The sequence below is a fragment of the Phoenix dactylifera genome, chromosome 6, assembly GCF_009389715.1.
Source record: "Phoenix dactylifera cultivar Barhee BC4 chromosome 6, palm_55x_up_171113_PBpolish2nd_filt_p, whole genome shotgun sequence".
NCBI classification, from domain to species: Eukaryota; Viridiplantae; Streptophyta; class Magnoliopsida; order Arecales; family Arecaceae; genus Phoenix; species Phoenix dactylifera.
The window spans coordinates 7,639,206-7,660,352 of NC_052397.1; the positions used below are offsets into that span (position 1 = coordinate 7,639,206).

The 21,147-nt window shown below is 35.9% G+C and overlaps 1 protein-coding gene across 4 annotated transcripts in view; it reads left to right on the plus strand.

Moving 5' to 3' along the window:
* The window catches only part of LOC103718693 (kinesin-like protein KIN-14L), an 81,058-nt gene that overhangs the window by 25,302 nt on the left and 34,609 nt on the right, over positions 1-21,147 (plus strand). For 2 of the 4 annotated variants that reach the window (XM_008807623.3, XM_026809107.2), the window contains exons 6-12: positions 4,571-4,702; positions 4,923-5,101; positions 5,767-5,928; positions 9,982-10,073; positions 15,304-15,455; positions 15,575-15,748; positions 19,404-19,550. In XM_008807623.3, the coding sequence (XP_008805845.2) occupies positions 4,571-4,702; positions 4,923-5,101; positions 5,767-5,928; positions 9,982-10,073; positions 15,304-15,455; positions 15,575-15,748; positions 19,404-19,550 (1,038 nt within the window). Of the gene's footprint in view, positions 1-266; positions 482-4,570; positions 4,703-4,922; positions 5,102-5,766; positions 5,929-9,981; positions 10,074-15,303; positions 15,456-15,574; positions 15,749-19,403; positions 19,551-21,147 lie in introns of those variants that run through there. The other 2 variants (XM_039127356.1, XM_026809108.2) reach the window with 2 other exon arrangements.

Here is a 21,147-nt window from a genome sequence, read left to right on the forward strand (position 1 = left end):
ATATTCAGAAATTCTGAAACTCAATACTATATGCAGAAATTTGGCTATACATTTTAATTAATATTAAAAATATATAAAACTTTGCTTCTAGAACTCCAAGGACCGAATTGATATTGACTGTCTTCAAGACGTTCTAATTCATGAATTGCTAACCTCTGAAGTGAACTGCAGGAGGGCGTGATCATGGCTATGAAGCACAAGAAATCTCCCAGCTTTGTATAGGGGTGCCCACGCTCTTCTACAGCTCAAGATATAAAAGCTTAGTATATAAATCCGACTGCCCACTTATACAAGCACTCTAATTTCCTTTCAAGATTCCTATGAACTCTCTCATAAAGCCTTTATATTGACTCAGTCACATGCTCAAATGGATTCATTTTCAAACTCAAAACACCCCCCATGAAAAGCAGGAGATGGGTTGTTCTCCAAGTTGACTGACATTGTAGACTAAAGAACCCTGCCGCTCCATGTTTATCTCATGGTACATAAACTATTATGGCTGCTCCATAAAAATTCCTGCAACTATTGGTCACTTACCAACTCTAGTTCAACTAGGACTGTTAATTTCTAATCCAACTAACTAAATCTGAATACTAAGAGCCCAACTCTGACCACTTAAAACTTGAGACGAATTCCTAGAGATACTATCCTTGTACCTTTACCTGATCATTAACAAAATAGGAAACTATCCCTACTTACATTGTTTTAGGCCTTTATATTTTTAGCTGGTCAGGAAAGGTTTCCCATTTAAATCCAAAAACACTTCTATTCAGGCTGGAACAATATAGGAGTAACTCTCTAATGGACTTGGCTTATAATCCTAGTATAAGTAGAAAAACACATATGTTTTTTTTATATATATTAAAAGTTTCCACGTGTTACACTTTCCCTTGGTATTACCTATGTTATAGATTTGATCCACTTAAAGGTTACTAAATTTTTATCTCTTCTTAAAATATGCATATGAAATTGCTATATTAAGCCATTATAAATTTAATACTTGAATATCTCATTAAATTACTATCAACAAACCCATATCCACCATCTACTCTCATATCCCATACCACTCGTCTTACGTGCCTATTTAGGTCACCACTTATTTCTCAATCCATTAGTCTCCTTCCAAAATTGTTTTTTAATCATCTCCTTTCAACCCTACTTAAGGTGGATAACCACTAATTACATCAATAATCTCCTGATTTAAAACAATTTTAATTGCTCTTTTTATCACTTATCCTTAGTACATCTATAATTTATCCTTCAATTCTTTATCTGCTTCCATTCCTACTTAATTTCTCTTATTAACCTTCTCTCCTTATAAAAGTCAACAACAATCATTAGTATCTCTAGACTGACCATCATGGTTCACAATCTTGATACTGGACTCCATACTGGTTAATCTTGGTGCAGTATCGATATGCCTAATAGGGGGGTCAGTTTGGCGTGCTGATATTCAGTATCCCCCTCCCCCCCCTCCAAACCACATATCGGTTTAGTATCGATATGACAGGGTGTGCTCGATATGCATAGATAAGACGTACCATGCTTATCACCATTTCGTTCGATTTCTTGTAAACAAGCAACATTTATTCTTGTGTCATACTCTTTACTTTTTCTAGTCAAAGTTAAAACAGCCCGAGTGATAAATCTAATCCTCCAGTTTGGCAAAGTTTTTTACCTTCTTCTGGTTTATGTGATGCAATTGCTTTTGTCTACTTGGCCCTCTGATCAGACACTATTGTGCAACATTTCCTTTTAGAAGGCTCCCAAAATCTACATATATCTTTGTTCATTTGTCACTACATCGGATTGCATTGCAATGCATCACTTATAGGAGATGACCTAACTAACCTTACCCATTTCTTACCTCAACTAGTCACGTTGTAGCATGTTGCTTATGGGTGATGACGTAACCAACCTATTCCACCATAATCAGGTTTTGTCATGGTGTTCTGGATAAAGCAGAGGATGCCTAACATTCAAGCACATCAAGTTTGGACAAAAATTTCATAGTTGGACATATTATTTGTGATTTGCCTATCATCCTGATGCCAACCCTATACACTGCTCCACAATTCTCATTTGGGCTTGGGATTGGCAATGATGGAGTTTATCACTAGAATAATATGATTGATGAAATTGAAGAATACACAAGGGCACGATATCTCAACCTTTGATTTGTTTATACTAGTTTATGAGCCTATATTGTTGACATCTTTATAAGGAGTTAAAATCCTTGATTTTGGGATCAAACTTGAGGTACTAGTGCCCAAATTTGGAATGTTCACATAGCGAACAAAGATAGATTGTTGTGCATCACCTGTAAGAATAGCTCTTCTAGCAATTCTTAGCTTAGTTGCTTACTTTCGTACATCTATGGTAAACTATACCAGATCGAACCACCTGGTTCAGTCGGTATTGTATTGTATCAACCACAAAATGGGATGTTTGGTGGTGTTGGCACAAAATGGGAACCAAATTGCTTGGTTCTAGTCCTTATTGATCCGAACCACACAGAACCGAGCGGTTTGGATATCCCAGCCTTGTAAGGGCCTGTTTTAAGCCCTTACAACCCCTTCTTCTTGATAATGGATGTGACAGGGTCACTACACCCTTTTCTCCCTTTGTCTCACTTGTGAGCCAACTAGGAAATGAGAAACAAAGCAGAAAGAGAGAAGAAAGAGAAGAGAAAGGAGAGGAGAAAGAGAGGAGAGATTGGAAGGGTGAACAAGGAGGGTTTAGGTCTTAATTCACTAAGGGATATTGACATTTGATTTGGAATTGAGGAGATGCATATATGTTACAGTTTCAATTTTGTAATATAAGTACCTCACATTTTCAATGTTAGACTGATTTAATTTAACAAATATTATATAATCAAACTATTCTTTAGTCATGTAACATAAAAAAAGTTAAATTATATTACATTTAAACATCAAAAACGAACTCCGAAAACCTATTTTCCACTCAAAACTAAATAAAGGATGCTTAAAAACCTTGAAAACAAAAAAAAAATGGTTTTTCCTTTTGTATACTACTTTGGGTCGGTATGGTACGGTACAATACTATACCTTACTAGTCTCCCACTGGTACGATGCCCAGTACCATGACTACATATCTGAAGTGTATTGCCAATGGTGTTGGTTTGAGCATGGTTGTACTGTATTTCAGTAGTTATGTGGATGCATGCATACTTTGTAAACACATGTATACATGTGTGCATAAACTATTAAAGTAGATGGCATCATGGCATATACACCTGGTTAGATAATCACCTAACTGCGTCACATTGCAAGAAAGGAATCTGAACAAATTATCATTTCAGATGATTTGGTTCCCTTTACTCGGATGGGCAAGAACTGCTATTTATTTGCCTTTGTTCTGCTTTAATAATCAAATGCGACAAGATGTGGGTTCCTTCAATAGTTGAAAAATTCTTCATAAATGATGTAGAAAGAAATATATGATTCCCGGTATAGTTTTTATTCTTTCTGTAAAAGGAGGCGAGAATCATGGCACTAATCTGATTAGATTCACTGCCTTTTTTGGCATACTAAGATGGAAGTTGTTAGCAGGTATGTTTGGCAACAAGCTACCAATAGATGATTTGGTTGAACATTGATTTATTGTCGTTATTTTGATTGCTGCATTGCAGTTAGATGTGGAGATCCAATTCGTAGTGTGAACTACCAATCAGACATTTAAATCAGTTTGTCATCCTTGCATAGAGGTGATGCTAATATTCTTCATTGTTCTACTTCTAATTGATACCTCCAATGAGACATCAGCTGGGGGAGTTTCTATGGTCCAGATACCATGGGATGGTGGGGCATCCCACTATCTTGAGTGTCGGGATGAGAGAAGTCAAGAAATGGACTGAGACGGGACAAGACATCCACCATTCCATGTGTTAGGATGTGGGGCATTCCTTTCCACGAAAAACCGGGACAGCCTCTCTTGCATTAGTTAAGACTGTTATGACAATAAAGTTCTATGCATTTCCTTAACTAATATAATTTTAATCATGTTCCGTAGTAATCAGATATAATTCTGTTATTTAGAAGCCATTGATGTGCAGTTCTTGTTTATGAGTTTGCAATTAGCTAAGAAGTCAAGGAAAATGGAAGGAGATGGAGACAAAAAATAAGAATCAAGATCTAAATTGAAGTTGGAACTGTGGGTCAAACCATGGCAGTTATATTTCCATGCACGTCCTGCAAAAGATAAATCTTGGAAACCTCTGATTTGATAGACAATACAAAGCCCTATGGAATCTATATCATAAATTATATATTTTCTTCTTTTTTATAATATATGCTTATAGGTAGACTATAGCTATTCACATATACTTGCACATATGCTATTATTTTAGATTCCTCAGTTGTTTTGTGTAGTTAACTTTGTTCTTGTGGTATGACCTTCTCTTCCACCAAATCGGTACTTGTTAGTTGAAGCATGCCTAAGTTAGTAGCCTCATGCAACTTTGATTGTTCCAAATTCTGAGTTTTCCGATATAAAATGCATTTTGTCTGGCTTGCCAATGATAATTAAATTTGTTATGCAATTTCAGGAAGGATCTAGCCATGAGCGTGGTTTGTACCAACGGAGTTTTGAGGAGCTCTTTGATCTATCCAATTCAGATACCACATCCACAGCTCAATATAATTTTTATGTTACGGCCTTTGAGCTTTACAATGAGCAGGTTTCTCGATTGTTCTCTTCATTTTGCTTCACTATAATGTGTGTCAACATGTTTAATATCATTCTATTGTATCAGCATTTTTTAATCAAACACATTATCCTTTTCAACCATAATTTTTTACAACTGCTTACATTGTTTCGCTTAGATTCCTGTGCATTTTCCCCTTTATTGACATTATTTCTGATGTATTTATGTTGCCTATTTGTGCTATCAATGATAGGTTCAAGATTTGCTAGGAGAATCCATAAACAGCATATCGAGAATTCCAATCGGTCCCCAAGATTCATTTGTGGAACTTGTGCAAGAGAAAGTTGATAATCCTTTGGATTTTTCTATGTTACTAAAAGAGGCAATTCAGAACCGAGGCAGAGATTCTGCCAAGGCCACCGTGTCACATCTGTATGTAGATGAATAGTCTGAATTTGGTCTTTTTCTTTAATGATGAAAATCCTTTTATTTGTTAGTTTGCTAGAAGCTGTTCCTTTAGGTTTAGAGATTCTTGCATGAAACCTTCTAAACCATGAGCGATGAAAGTTTTTTGCATGCTGGCTTTGCTGTGCTTCTATGGGAAGCTTTAGTTTGAGAGGAGGGCATGAATTTATGAAAACCTTTAGGTCTGGTTGAATTCTCAGATTCTCCGAAGATTGGGTGGGATGTATACTTATTCCTCCTGATGCATTTTTCGCATATCTATTGTCGTTTGAGTGGTGTCTTGATTCTGGCATTGGGACAGGGGATGTACTAAATATTTGTAACATGTTTTGTGACATTTGAAAATGCTCTTCAACCAGTCTTCTCTTCTGATGTTGAACTTATTTGTTTATTTTTCGCTTTATTTATTTACTTATTTATTTATCCTAGCTTTGCCCTCCTGCTTGCTATTGCCTGGTTTATTGTGTTTATCTTTGGCTCTTGCTGTGTTTTTATTTTTTATAATTTGCTAGCCCATGAATTTGGCGCCCATGGTTAGTTTCTATGGCCATATTGTTCTAAAATTTGTAATATTGGATCGCCTTAAAAATATATGCAGCTTTTTTGAGACTTGCTATGCTTATTATTTTCAGGGTTGTTACCATTCATATACACTATACCAATAGCATCACTAGGGAAAGTTTGTACAGCAAGCTTTCTCTTGTAGATTTACCTGGAAGTGAGTGCTTACATGTGGAAGATGCTAGAGGGGATCATGTAACAGACCTTTTGCATGTATCAAAATCACTTTCTGCGTAAGTGTTGGTATATAATATCTTTCTTTGCTGTAATTTGTCTAGTTTCCACTGGTATTCTTTGTTTCTTCTGAATATTTGGAGAAGACTTGCTTTTTTGAATTTTGATTAATTGTTGCTGATATTTTAGCTATTGCATATTTTTATCTTTAACAGATATCATTTCCATGTTGTCTGCATAATTAGCTCTGAATATGGAATGACAAGCATGTGCACTGCCTACTGAATTCTGACATTTTATTTTTTTTCACAGAGTCATGTTTTTCTTTTGCTGGTTGTTATGATACATCTCTATGTTTTGGTGTTGTTCTGTGCTTCTGCTTGACATGAAAATTTTGTAAAATTAACAAATCTGGTGATGAATTGAACTTCTATCTTCCTCACTGTCTCTTCTGAAACCTTTCTTCCTATATAATTTTGATTCTTTTTCAGTTCTATCCTTCCAAATCCTAAGCTTGTATTTGACAAAACGATCATTAACTTTCCAATTCCAAATCCTTGGCGTGCTCCTCAAAAAAAGAAAAAAAAGGAAAAATGGCGTAAAAGAGAAACTACTTCCTTGATGGTTTTCCTCCCTGCAGTATTTCCTATTATCATACTAATTTGTACTTCGACAGTTTAAGCATAACCAAATATATGGATTTGCAAATCTGGTAAACATTAGAATCACATATTAATCCTTAAAATGGTTGACTTTAAAATTAGGCTCAACAATCTCTCTTATTGAAAGGCTAAAACTCACTTACTGTACTGTTGTCTCTTAAAATCTTATAACTTGTGTTTCAGATTCAGAAAGAAATTCCGTAAATTGACCTTTGGCCTTGTGCTACCTTAAACTTGCACAAAAGATCCTAGTCGTCCATTACCTTCTTACATAATCCATGCTTCATTTGATTTGAAGTTTTGCTCCATTTTTTCCTTATTACAATACATTTTAGCACTAGAAGTTGAAAATATGAACAAACACTGAATTGATGACATCTTCGTACATTATTTTCCTAAACACTGTGCTGTTTGAAGATTATTTGAAGGGTCTTATGTAGAAATGTTTAACCATAGTGAATCCACTGTCAGGTTCAGGTTAATGTTGATGATGGAACCTCACCACCTAGAATAATTGGCATCTTGCAGAAAATCTTAACTAGTCTTCTATAAGCTGGTAGAAGATAGTTTTTTAATGATTTAATTTCTCTTGGATTCGTCTCGGGATGCTTGTCACTAATAGTCTAATGGATTTTTTGAAAAATCATAACATGATGTAAAAAATCATGCCATGTTGTCTGGTGTTATAATTGGATCAGACCATTTGGCTGGATCAAGTTCTATAAGTGCTATCAATTATACCTTCTTTAGTTTAAAGCTTGGATGGTCTGCTAAGTAAATTATTCATATTGATGGACCATTTAGTTTCAAGCAAACCAACCAGATGAATAGTAGAAGAAATAGGAATGTAACTGATTATGGTGGAGTCTAGGATAAAAAAGAATTTTTCTCTTTCTTTTTTTTTTTTGGGGGGGGGGGGGGGATGGGTGGGGGGTGTGGTTGTGGGTGGTAGTTTGCTAAAGCTTTTGATTTTCTCAACTCTCAAGAAGTCTTCTCCTATTTGCAAGGATTGAAGTATCACATATTGTGCTCATGCTGGTCAGGGGCCAGCATGGTATGCATGTTGCACTATGTTTATGGGGCTCAAAATAAACTAGGCCGAGCTTTAGGCAGTTTAGGTTTGATATGGCTGCATTAGAGGGGAATTAAGGTTCGATTGAGCTTAAGATGAGCTCAAGTATGAATATCAGTGTAACTTGGACATGGGACATTGATGTCAGGTGTCCTAAAGAATCTGACATGGCAGCTCCAAAAATTAAAACATGGGTACATGGTGCATGTGGTGTTTGTATATTATATACATTATATAATATATGTTATATGTAGCAAATATATATAAATATATAGAAAAAATGATGTATACCTGGTTCTTTATGCTCATTATTGAAAAGGATATAAAATAGGTTATTCGATGAATAAGGAGAGTGGAACTGGCATTTTGGTTTTTAGTTATTGAATCTCTTCACTGACGAGGGTAAAAATAGTAATTTCAGTGAATAAAAAGGGCAAAACTGGTGTTTTGGCTATAAAGCACTTTAATCCAAAAGTGCTCACACCCTTCTTGGGTGCAGTCATCGCTTTTCCCCCTTTGTGTCTCGGTCCTTCGAACAATGTTCACTCCTTCCCCTCCTTGGCCTTAGTTTATGCCTAAACAAAACAGGAGTAGATTGTAATTAGAGGATAGAGAAAGAGGGAGAAAGGGGGAGAAGAGTGCTCAATGGTGCAAGGCTTGGAGACAATGATGAGAAAGATATGCAAACAGTTGCCCGAACTTTCCTCTAATTTCTTATTCCTTCCTTTTGGGGTTTCTCTCTCATTTCTACTTATTTTCGCAAACTGCTTTTTTTTTTTGGCTTGGGCTCTATCAAGGACTGTTCTGCCCATTCCGAACCATACCGGTGGCTTGCCGGTACGGTTCTGCCCGTTTCGAACCATACCGGTGGCTTGCCGGTACGGTTCTGCCCGTTCCGAACCATACCGGTGGCTTGCCGGTACGGTTCCGACTTTGAAACCAGTTCGCTACCGGAGCCGGAGAAGACGACGAGAGAGAGCGAGTGGAGGGAGGAGCATTGCGGACGCCTGCGGAGGGCTGCGGGGGTGCGGCGGAGGCTGTGATTGCTTCTCCTGTTTCTTTTGAAACAAGGGATGTAGCCGTGGAAAAAAAATTATAAATTTTTAAGTGAAGTCGGCATGTGATTTGCTGACTTCACTTAAAAATTTTCAAATTTTTTTCGAAATAGTGGACACGGCCGCGGCCTCGGCCTCCTCCACGCCCTTGTGGCCTCTGCTGGCCCCTTGTGGCCCTCTGCAGGCGTCGCGGCCTATCCTTCTCTCTCCCCCCTCGCTCGCTCTCTCTTTTTCTTCTCCTTCTCCGGCTTTGGCTGGTTTTCTTTCAGTACGGGCTCGGTACCAAACCTACCGAACCAGACCGGGCGCCGACCAGTACGACACCTGGTACCGGTTCGACAATCCTTGGGCTCTATACAGTTGAGCCATAATATGCACAGCTAGCACTAATAGGAGATTGCATATCTTACCTCATAAAAAGAAATTGCATATTTCATATATAATAAGCCTATTATAGAGCTGTATATTATTGCATACAATCATGTAACTATTCAAGGAGGTCAAAATTGTCATTTACCTCTTGATCCTTTTATCACAAACAAAAATCCGTTTTTTGGATAAATTTTGGTATTGACATTCTCAATGAAATTGAAATGGTTGAGTTTATATACTATATGCAATATTGTAAATATTCATATAGGAGGTCACTGATAGATTTTGCTTAAAATTTTCCTTCATTTGACAAATTTGTAAGTATAAGGGATACAGCTAAAAATTAAATCCAATTCCTTTTCTGTAGGTAATGTCTGAGTTGTCTACGAATTTCACTTTCTGTTTATTCTCATATCTGATTTGTTATTTGTTTTTGTTGTTTTTCAATTGCAAAGTTCATAATTTAGGACTTACGAACATTTGTTAGAATCTTTTCTAAGATACATGACTCTGGATTTGAAGGCAAAAACAATTTATCTAAAACATGATATCTCTCAAAAATTTGATGGCAAGATAAAATAAGGTGTTGTGGTTTAAAATGGTTTGATCAATTTCTTTCGTGACCAGGATTACTGATTCAACATGCAGTATTTGTACAGTGCTGTATAATTTTAATTTATTTTTCAGAGAAGTTTACCATTTAAAATTATATTGGGAGGATGGAGTGGTGCAAACGTTAAAATGCTCTAAGTCTGTTTGGTTTTATTAAAATGCTTTTCTTTTCAGTTGGAGATATCCTAAAATTCGCGAGCATGTATTTGATCATAGATTTCTTACACCTTTTACTTTACGTGGTATCATTCTCCTGTTTATGTATCAGTTAACTTAGCATTTGCCACCATTAACTTATTCATACTCGACTCTTGTCTTTTTTTTTTTTGGTGGGAGTAGGTTGGGGGATGTTTTGTCATCATTGACTTCGAAGAAAGAAATCATACCATATGAAAATTCAAGGCTGACGCAATTTCTTGCTGATTCCCTGGGTAATTATTCTTCTCATGTGACTACATTTTGCATTGATAATCTTGTATGTGCATGTCGTGTGTCTGTGAACAATGTTTCAGTTCGAATATCCAGCTTGACAAAATTGATATTTATAATGATAGTGATAGGTATTTGTAGTTCACACAGTGATTTGTTTGTCCATTTTCGAGACAATCAACTCTTTGTAGTTGTGTCATGGCGGTGGGAAAGGTTATTTTTTTGGTAAAAGCTGGACCATATGAAGTCTTTTAGACAAATGAAAACTGGTATTCAATCTTAATGACTGTTAAATTTATGGGCCACAAATGATGCTATTAGAGGTGTATTATTGGTAGCTGAATTGTACTTATAGGCAATACAGTTTCCATGAGTACAGGAGCCATAAAGCTGCTATCTCTCTCTCTCTCCCCCTCCCCTAACTGTTTCAAAACACTTATGATTTAGCTTTAGCATCTGTATTGGATTTTTCTTGTGCAGACTTAAGAACAGGAAAGAATCTAATCTGTCAATTACCCCCAAGTAGGATTCCTTGCTTGAACTCCACAACAACACCCAAAGTTCCAAATACTTTTGCTAATACTTAACAATATGATTTTCATCTTTAGGTCCTTTAAAGTACATGGAATACACATCCATTATTCATTTGCTTCATGGAGAACTCTCTATTGAATTTATACAAAGTAAAAAAGTTTGTTTGCTTAACATTTTATTGCAGTTGAGATCAAAACTTTCACTTTTCACCTCCTGACCCCAAGTTCTCCTGAGATACTATTGATGAATTTGGCAAGAGCGTCTAGGTGCCGCTGAAGAGACAAGGAATATTTTAGGCCATTTTAGATGAAAATCTTGAGATTCATTCCTTCTATTTTCTGACGATAACATGCTTTCACACTTGCTAGGCTTGTTCATTGTTTAAATGCCTCATCATCATGATCATCTTTTTTTTTTTTTAATGGGAATCATCATCATGATCATCAATGTGAAAAAGAAGTATAAAATGCATACAAAGTAACTTCATTCTGCAACTATCAGAGACAATTTGCTGCTTCTATTTCGAAGGTCATGGGCATGCTAGTGTAGCTGATACATCTCTTTTCATGCTTATGATGCAAACTTCTAATGCCAGATTTCTTCGCTTAATATTTTGTTGTTTGGTAATATATATGATAGCTTCAAGCATTAACCATAATACTATAATAGGATTGACAGTGTAAGTAAAACTTTCACACAGACACACAAACGGACACTTGCCCGCACACAGAGAGGGAGGGAGAGAGAGATTTACGTTATCATAGGCATGACTTTCATGTAGATATGGCTTCAAAACTGTTTGGACTTGGGAAAAAATTTTCACACTTAGGTCTACGATATCAAATTCATTGATAATGCCTGAATTTAGCTTAAAATGTCTGTTTGATGACGTCCATGTAAACTAATCTTTGCTTGTGCCTCTTCTTTGGGATTGATGTGCATATAGCTCTAAAATCCAAATGCTAACTCTGACTCCTTTCAAGTGAATTTTATATTAATTGAATTGATGCTTATTTATGTCTACTCTATATAAAATTTGTTAGCAATATTGGTGCATGATAACACCAAAAGCTGAAATTTAATGTGATTAGTTGATTATAGGAATGTCATGTTTGAACTATCTGACATGCTTATGCTTCCTTTCATTTTTTTAAAATGCTATTTTTCACTGCTTTCTTGCTCGGATTTTCTTCTGTTCATTTTCTCATAACATTGCAGTAGGAGTTCGAAATGAAAGTCCAGTTTTTAAATATTCCAGTCCCTGGTTGATATATTTATTGCTTGGATATGAAGAATCTCATTTGGAGAAGTCATATGTCGCACAACTGTTGCAAATATTATATCCATTTCTAACATCTATTATTCATGCCATAGTAAGTAGCTTTTGGCATGGCTGCGATTTTCATTAAATACCTGCTCAAATGTTCAATGTTTATTAAGACACAGCTTATTGCTCAATGATGGATGAATCATGTATGATGGCTTATGGAAGACTAACAAGCAGCAGTCCACCACAAATGGTGGTTTTTAAAGGATTAGCTTGAATTAAGACCACAGATCAGTGCAATCAATAGCATTTGATAGTTGGGAATGAAGCATCCAAATCTAAGCAGAAACTACAATTAGTGAATCAGAAGGTGCCTCTTGAAGCTGTGTAGGAAATTATCTTTTGAATACCTTGTAAAAGAGGGGGTGGGAGGTGTTTCCCTTGCAAATTTTGTATTACCACCTCATGAATCTATGGACCATCGATCTAGTTTGAGCTAGGAGCATGTAGTTTGGTGAGAAGGCTCTCTTTCAAGTTGGGAGCAGCAAAATTAGCTAAGGAGAGACCTTGGGTGCACCACCTAGATGATCGTAAAGAGTATGCTTTTGACCCTTGGAGTATAGTGGCTACAACTCATTCCTGTACTTTAACTGGACCTCTAGAATACAATAGAGGCTGGCTATTTTAAGTGCTTTTTTCCCCTTGTACTCTATGCTCTGTGTATACTATTGGCTAAGGGGCTTGCATTTTGATGAGCGGAGGTGATCAGTCAAGTGGTGGTATCAGGATATCCCCACTTAATCCAATATGGACGCATGCATCATTTAAAAATAGGAGGCACCAATTAGGTAGCAAGTGGTTTACGGTTTACCCTGTGCCTATTAGAGGTTAAGGCTCAAGAGGATATAAGAAAATAACCAACTCCCAAAATTAGGAGAAAAATCAAAAAGAACCATCTTACATTCCAATTTCAATTCAAAGAGCTAAATCCTCCCATAGTTTTTTCTAAAAATGCTTTTAATCCTCTATTCTCATCTAGTTTTCCTTATTTTCACCTTTTCTTCCCTTTTTGTTTCCTTTTCCTCCTATTTTTCCTTTTGGCCTGCTGCTTTTGTCCACTATTGGGAGCAATAATGGACATATATACTGTGTTGCCTGCAGCGGTGGCCTCTTCTGTTGCTTATGATGGTACAATAGCTGCTGCGTGTGTGCATTTTTTCACTTTTCACTGTTTGCATCTGATTAACTGGTAACTAGATACTGCTGCCATGTACTGCTGTCACCAGCTTCCCTGCAGCCCTGCCATCTTGCTTCATTTGCTTTATCTCTTTCCCACTTGATCCCTTTTACTGCCCCCCTCTCTTGGTAAGGGAATGAAGGTGGAGAGGGACCTTAGTTGACACTCTTCAGGGCTCTAACTGCTTATGACCCTATTATCTGAAGTCTGAACCAACAGTCAAGAAGAATCAATGAAGCCAATTAGGATTGATTTGGATGAAGCCATTTGTGCTTGCAGTTTTTTACACCTCTTTCTCTTTTGATCTTTCTGTTCGTTAGTGCAACGACTTTAGATGGTAACACTCTTGCATCATTTCTTCCCTTTTGTTTCCCCATGTTTGCAATTTGTAAACTCTTTAGTTTTAAGAAAGGTGTTTGAGAAGCTTACTGATGTTTTGTAGTGCATTTGAAATACCATAATGAGATTGAGTCATATTGTGGTATGCAAGACTAGGATTCACAAATGGTTAATTAGGAGGCCTTGGGCTGTGAATGAATAAATCTTATGGAGTTAGGGTGCTTTCAAAAGTCTTTTTTGTGGTTGTCTGAAAAGCAGGCAATAAATTGAGTTAAGACTAGCATAAAGTTGTTCTATTCTTTCAAATTTGAGATTTGTAGGGAATTTATGGATGAAGATTATTCAAAAGATCTTCAGAAAATATTAGCTAATACATTACTATGTGTAAAACACATTGGTAGTTTAGATGGGGAAAAGAAGAGAAAATAATTATAGTCAAGGAGAGCTAGTAGTATGGTGGTTTATAAGAGTGAGGGCAATGTCCTAGTGGCTGGTTTTGCTAGTTAGGGGGCCTGATTAATCGTAGATCAATGCAAAATTAATGTGTGAAGAAGATAATGTAAGTGGAAAGACTAGAAAGGGGAAAAAGAAGAGGAAGGGAGAAACAGAGAATTTAGAGATAAGGTAAAAGAGGTAATAGACAAGCCTTCTAGAAACTTTATTACAATCCCATGTATAAGTAGCCTCTCCTCTTTTAGGATAGAAGAGCAGAGCACTTGTAAGGAAAGATGCAATTTCTCAGACTTAAGATATCCATACGGGTCGTATCCTGATTGTTCAGAATAGGATCCAGCGTACGATTTAGCCATGCAGGCCGGTTTGACCTAAAAGCTATCCCCTCCCCCCTAACAACTTCTCTCGAAGATTCCACGGAGTCTTCATTCCTTCTCGTGCTTTGCCTCCGGTCAAAGACCTTTGGAAACCCTAGCTCCACTGCGCTCTCTATTTTGATGCCGGCCGTTGTTGACAATGATTCCATGGAATTTTTTATTCCTTCCCATGCTTCGCCTCAGCTCGACCATCGCCGATGAGGTAAGTTCTCTCCCCTCCGGCTCTCTCCCCCTACTCCCTCTCCCCCCTCTTTGGCAGCTATCGACCCTCTTCGACCACCCTTCTCTCTCTCACCCCCCTCCCTCCCTTTTCCTCTCTTTGTTTCTACCTCTCCCCCTTTTCATGGGCCTTTCTCCCTCCCTTCTCCCTCAAATTCTCCCTCTCCCCCACTCTCTCTCTCTCTAGCACCAAACGTGTCGGATCAACATGGTATGGACCTGTACCATACCGAATTAGTTGTTGGCCAGTATGCTCCTAGGTATCGGTTTGGTAGAAAGGCACAAGAGGCCTTTAAGGGGCCAAACCGCTCTAAACTGGGTGGAACACCCGGTTTCACTTAGTTCAGCTTGGTTTGGGTTGATGCGAATCACTTACCGACCCGAACCTGTTTTATCCTAGTTATTGATCAGTTTAGGACAAAATGACAGGAATTGCTTATTACACTTTTCAAGTAATTTTATTTGGTTTTGTTCGTGTTCATGTTACTAATATGCCAAATTTGTAGGGGGACTTGGTTCTTGAACAAACCATTACATACTTCAAAGATTGATTGAGATTCATTTCTTAGAATTAACAATGCCTTCTTGGCTTCAAGCATGAAAATCTGCAAGTCCCCAACTTTATGCTTTTTTAGTTGTTATTTAGAATGGGACCCACCAGCAAATGTTCTATGTCAAGCTTCTTGTTTTGACACATGAACGTTGTCTGTTTGGCCTATATTCATTTGTATATCATATGCTTTGTCTTTTTTTTTCCCTAGTTATCACATGGTATGCTAAGCCATCCACTCCTTTTCCTTTGGCAGGTGGTAACTCAAAGACCTTGATGATCATCCATGTTTGTCCAAATGCTTCAAATATGTCTAAAACATTGTCCACCCTTAATTTTTCAGCAAGAGCAAGAAATGCTGAACTAAGCCTTGGAAATCGAGATACGATTAAAAAATGGAAAGATGTGGTGAGTTCTTCTCATTTCTATCGTTCAGAAGAATTCGTATTTTCCTCATTTGATCCTTTGATCTTTCATTGTTCAAAATGTAACCAGTTTTTAATTCTATATTTTTTATTGATTCATAGGCTAATGATTCTCGAAAAGAACTGTATGAGAAAGAAAAGGAAGCTAATGATCTGAGGAATGAAGTTATTGAACTAAAGCTTGCTCTCAAAGGTGGCAATGACCAATGCATTCTGCTGTTCAATGAAGTTCAAAAAGCCTGGAAAGTTTCTTTTACACTTCAGACAGATTTGAAGGTCTTTCAATTTTTTTCTTCTATATGTTTTTAGTTCATGATATTATGCCAAAGTTTGTATGCATGATGAGTTCTGTAAATTTGGAGGATTAGTTTGATGTTCAGATGGAGCACAACCTAATGGTCTTGTCATTTTTATTGTTCATTAAAATTTTTTGTGCATAACATGTAATTATCATGCAAAATGATATATATGAAACGATGCACGACTTATGCTTGCACAGAAAATGGAGGGACAGAGTTGAAGAATTTGCAGCTTTGACAGAGACCTAGATATGAAGTTAAGGGTGTGCTCCCTTTAATTTTGTTTTGTTGTTTAAACCTTTGAAGTTTAAAAATTTTAAGCATTTCTTTATAGCAAACATAAAATTTATATAAGTGAAGTACTGGTGGATAAAACCAATGTTGGTGAGGTCAGATAGTAGGTGTTTATAGATGCCTTTCTTCCACAGAGAGATGCCAATGGTTTGGAACTGATTCAGTCAGCTGGTAGCCAGAGACACCGGATGTGGACATCTGATAAGATTCAAATCATATCTAATTTGAACCAGCTTTGAATCTGAATAGGGTTCATAGTATCTGAATTGTTTAGGGTTTGCATTTAGATTCCCATTTGAGGAATAAACATGGAGGGCTACTATTGTTGATGATGAGGCAGTGATGGGTGGTTTTGTTGTTTTTTTTTTTTTGGGGGGGGGGGGGGTGTTGGCAACAAGTTCATTGGAGGCAGTGGCCTATGATATCTCGAGAGCTTTGGCTGGTGGACTGGGGTGGATTATGCGTTTGAATTTTCCCTTTTTTTTATGTTGGTGGGTTGGGGTGGATGGTGTAGGGGGTAATGATATCATGACCTATCTCTTGAGCGGTAGAAGAGAAAGTGAGACATATGCACAAACACTGCCTTCTATTATATGTCTCTGTACAAAAACAAGGCCAATAAAGAGACACAAGCAGGGTGGGTGTTTGCTGCAAATAGAATATATTTATCAGACTATCAAGTTTGAAATTGCACATATATATATAAATTTAGACACTTTTAGATATCAATGTGATATAAACCCTACTAGATAACTCTTAAGTCATAAGGTCCCATTTTGCATGAACCAAGCTTGAAGAATTCAGGTCAGACATGGATCAGATTATTAGGTTATTGGCCTTCAATGTCACATTTATGATATATTAAAAGCAAAACAAATTTTATCCTGGAATTGTCTCGTTGCAACAAGAAAAAAAGCTATAGTAACTTGTAATACAATAAGAATATTTGTCAAGTGAATGAGACATGCACTTGTGAGATATGTTATATGTAAGAGAATGATGACAAGCTATAGCAATCTGAATCCATATTTTGGAACTTTGATATTTTATGTTGTATGCAATTGATTTCAAGTGTTTGTGGTTACAAGACCAGTTTCTGCTGCATTGAAATGTCGGAATACCTAATGAAGTATCTCAAATTTGGAGTAGGGATTTGTTATTATTATACCAGTTCAGTGATTAAACATGTGCCTTACAATTTATTTTTCCATGGATGTGTAAGAAATACCATTGATAGTTTTCTCTTACAATGGCAACTGTTGAAATTAAATCTTGGACAGTCAGGTCTGAACGTTGTGGGTGCCTAATCTTAGGTGTCTGGAAAGGCATCCTGTTCTGGATGGTGCTCTGTAACGGCGACTACTTTTAGCATACCTCATTCTAAACACATTTTCAAATTGATGAGATGGGGCTTGTGTAGCAATTTATGTTTGTGATTGTAAAGAATTTCTAGTGTCACAGTAAATGATTAAGGTCTCATTTGGTGTTGTTGAAGGTAGTACAACTTTTATCTGCAGAGCTTTGGATAGTAGAGCTTTTGCTAGGACAATTTTTAATAAAATGCCATTTGTTATTTGCTAACTATATTTTTGCAATATTGTGGAACTTTAATATTTGTTGGCTAACCAAACTGAGAAAGTGTTTGTGGCATAATAAAATGTTAATATAGGACATTATGTAGTGCTTTTAATTGCCTAACTATGTGTACTATCAAAAACTATTATTGTATTCTTAATTTTGATATTTAATCTAAATAATATAATAAGTAATAAATTTTTTATTTTTTTAATATAAAAATATTTTATAATATTATCATATTATAATAATATTATTATAATATATTATTATTATTATAATCTAATTATTATAACATAATAATATTGAAAATAATATTATATTATATTATATTGCTGTTATATTGTATTGTCAAAGACTGTTATTGTATAGTATTAGGGTAACTTATAAATTATTTTAATATTAAACCTAAATAATGTAATAAGTAATATAATTATTTTTTGTGGGTAATTACTTGAGTAATAAAGAATACCATAATAGCAAATTGGATAGTTCTTGACTCTAATAGCAACATAAATATTTGACTTTGTTCCGTACTCTGTTCTTCTCATGGTACATGAATCTCTAAACAGTCAGAAGGGGAGTAGATCCTCATCATCATTATAATGTTGAAACTCAGAATCCTTGATTGCATTTTTATGACAATAAATATACACCAACTTAAATGATTATCACAATAAAAATATTTAAATTAATCTCGTAAAAAAATTTATTGTCGGGTCTTGAACTTAGGGCTTTCAAGTGAAACCCCAGAAAATAGCTTCCCAACTCATCTCAAGTAGAGCTTTTCCCTAGAGGTTCCTAATTGGAACTTTGCCCTGGTAGACCTTTTTGAGTTATTGGAGGAGCTAGAAAGTTGTTTCAAAAATTTTACCAAACACCTCAAAATCACCCTCCAAGAAGCCTTTTTGGTCCTCCAAAAGCAATGCCAAAGGAGCCTAAATATAGTCATGATTATCTAGGGCTGATGTAGTCATGTAACATCATTTGTATATTTTTTTTTTCATACCATATTGCCAGTGCTTGCAGATCTGACTTTTCCTTATTTAGGGATATTGTAGTCTTTTGGTTTCAAAAAAAAAAAGAGAATGAGAATATGTTGTCTACAATATAGTCAGTTGCCAGCATAATATTTACAAATGTCGTAATGAGAATTGTATTGTTTAAGTTACCTTTAATTAGCTTTGCATATTGTGAATGAATATATTGGCCATGTGCATTCCTCTTACCATTTTTCTTTTCCTGTGATGAAAATATTTATTATTATTTTGAATTGAAAATTAATTTGTTAGGAACATGATTGATCTTGAATAGAGTAGATATTTTATTAAAAATAAAATAAACACTTTATATGAGTTCACCAAAAGAAATTAATGTCCTGAAGCTTATTTTGCTTTGAACATGATTGATGATGATGTGCACATGCTTATTTCTTTAAAATAAAATATATACTTTAAACAAAGATATAAATGCAATTTATCTGTGCTATGACCTTAAAACATAAGACAAGCATGATAACAAAATTTGCTCATGGGTTTTAAAAATCATATTCTATTGTCTTCTGTTGTTTCCAGGGATATAGGTTTTTCAAAGTGGTCTTTGTACATTAATATGACGACACATGAAGTGCTATAAGAATAAAAGATATTGAGATGGAAATATCCATGGTTGTTGAATAGCATGGGTCAACTCTTATAACTAATAATGCACAGTGAGTGAATGGATGGAATGGCTGAAACATTTTTCTTCTTATTTCATTGCAGTCAGAAAATATACTATTGGCGGACAAACAAAAAATCGAGAAAGAGCAGAACACTCAACTTAGGAATCAAGTTGCTCATCTTTTGCAACTGGAGCAAGAGCAGAAAATGCAGATACATGAACGCGATTTAACCATTCAGGCCCTGCAGGTAAAGCTTCTTGTCTTTAATATATTAAAACAAGGTGCATTTATATTAAAACAGGATGCATTTACTCTGGAATGTGTATTCCTTCATAGTGCACAAAGTTGTAGATTCTGTTTGGCTTGTATCTTGATAAGTTCTATGCAGATCTATGAATGATTTCAATTTAGCCTCCCTTCAAAGAATTTAGTTGATACATTATGATTTCACAGTTGAAGCATAACCTTCCCATTTCACATATCTTGAACTTTTATGCTTTATTTTTCATAACCACAAGGAAGATCTGTTTTTGTAAATTTTTGCCGTTGTTTTCTTAATTTTTCAGAAAAATTCAGTAGCTTTAATGAGGGCTGCTGTTACAATTGCCGGTATTCTTTTAATCCTTACTTGGATTATAAGCAACTAAAATGGGGAAATTTCAACTTTCACTACAGAAAACTGTTGCAGTTCTATTTCATGCTTATGTTTTCCTTACTATTTGTTCATCATACTTAATGGAAAATAATTCCTGTTTTTTATTCTCTCTTATTTTTCCTTAGCTTGTACCTGACATATTCCGTTGCGAATGCTGGCCATATTTAGAGAGAGAACTTTAACATGTGCTGGTTTTTAGTCATTCCTGTTTGTGCTTTATGTAATTCTTTTTTCCTATCAAGGAAAGATTGGGAAAGACCACTTACAAGTGACCATGGCATGTTTGTACGCACAGGACTTAGAAGGCAGGAACACAAGTGGACCATTTGAAAGATCTTGATAAGCAGATCAAAATTTATAAAATGTTAAGATGACTCCAAATTAGATAGAGATTAGGTTAATAAGAAAAATTCTGTTAGATAAAAGGATTAACATGTTAACTAGTAAATTGATAAATTTTTACTCCAATTTGTGCAATGAAATAGTATATCTGAAAATGGCAAAATACTTGAAGTTGTGAAATAAGCAGCTTTAAACAAATTGCAAATAAGTAAAACTTGTAATTTGTAAATTCAAAGGGAGGTCGGGAACTTTCCCATCTGTTCTCTCTAATGCTCTGACATCTCTTGCTGTGTAGTCCAAAACTAACTCCCCATGCCAGTGCTTGCTAGACAGTTCAATTGCATATAAGAGTCTTCAGATTGTTGGCTTGAAGGAGAGTTGTTTGGGGGCCTGCCTAATCCTATTGCCACCTTTTAAGCCAAAGAAAGGATACAAGAACTTTAACTTTTCAAATGTAGTCCAGTTATATTTGATGTATTACATAAGGCTCAGTTTAGTGAAGTTTCCCTACAAGATCAATCAAGATGTAAATGAGTTGTACCAAAAAGATAAAGATGTAAATGAGGCAAAGATGCATAGGTACAGTGAGAGATTTGAAAGGAGTCACAGTAGCATTAACTCAGTATGAATTATAGAAGGATCACAAGTGGAGAGCTCATTGGAGTTGCTTTTTGGAGTGGCTGTGATGCCCAAAATAATGAGTTCTTGGCAAGCTGTGATCTGAGCATGCTTCGGCCCTTTACACTTTTTCATGGAGTGCACAATTGGTTCCTTCGTAAAATAGAAATAGAAGAGCAGGCTATGACCTATATGGATGTGGTTCATCGTATTCAAGTGGGGACTATCT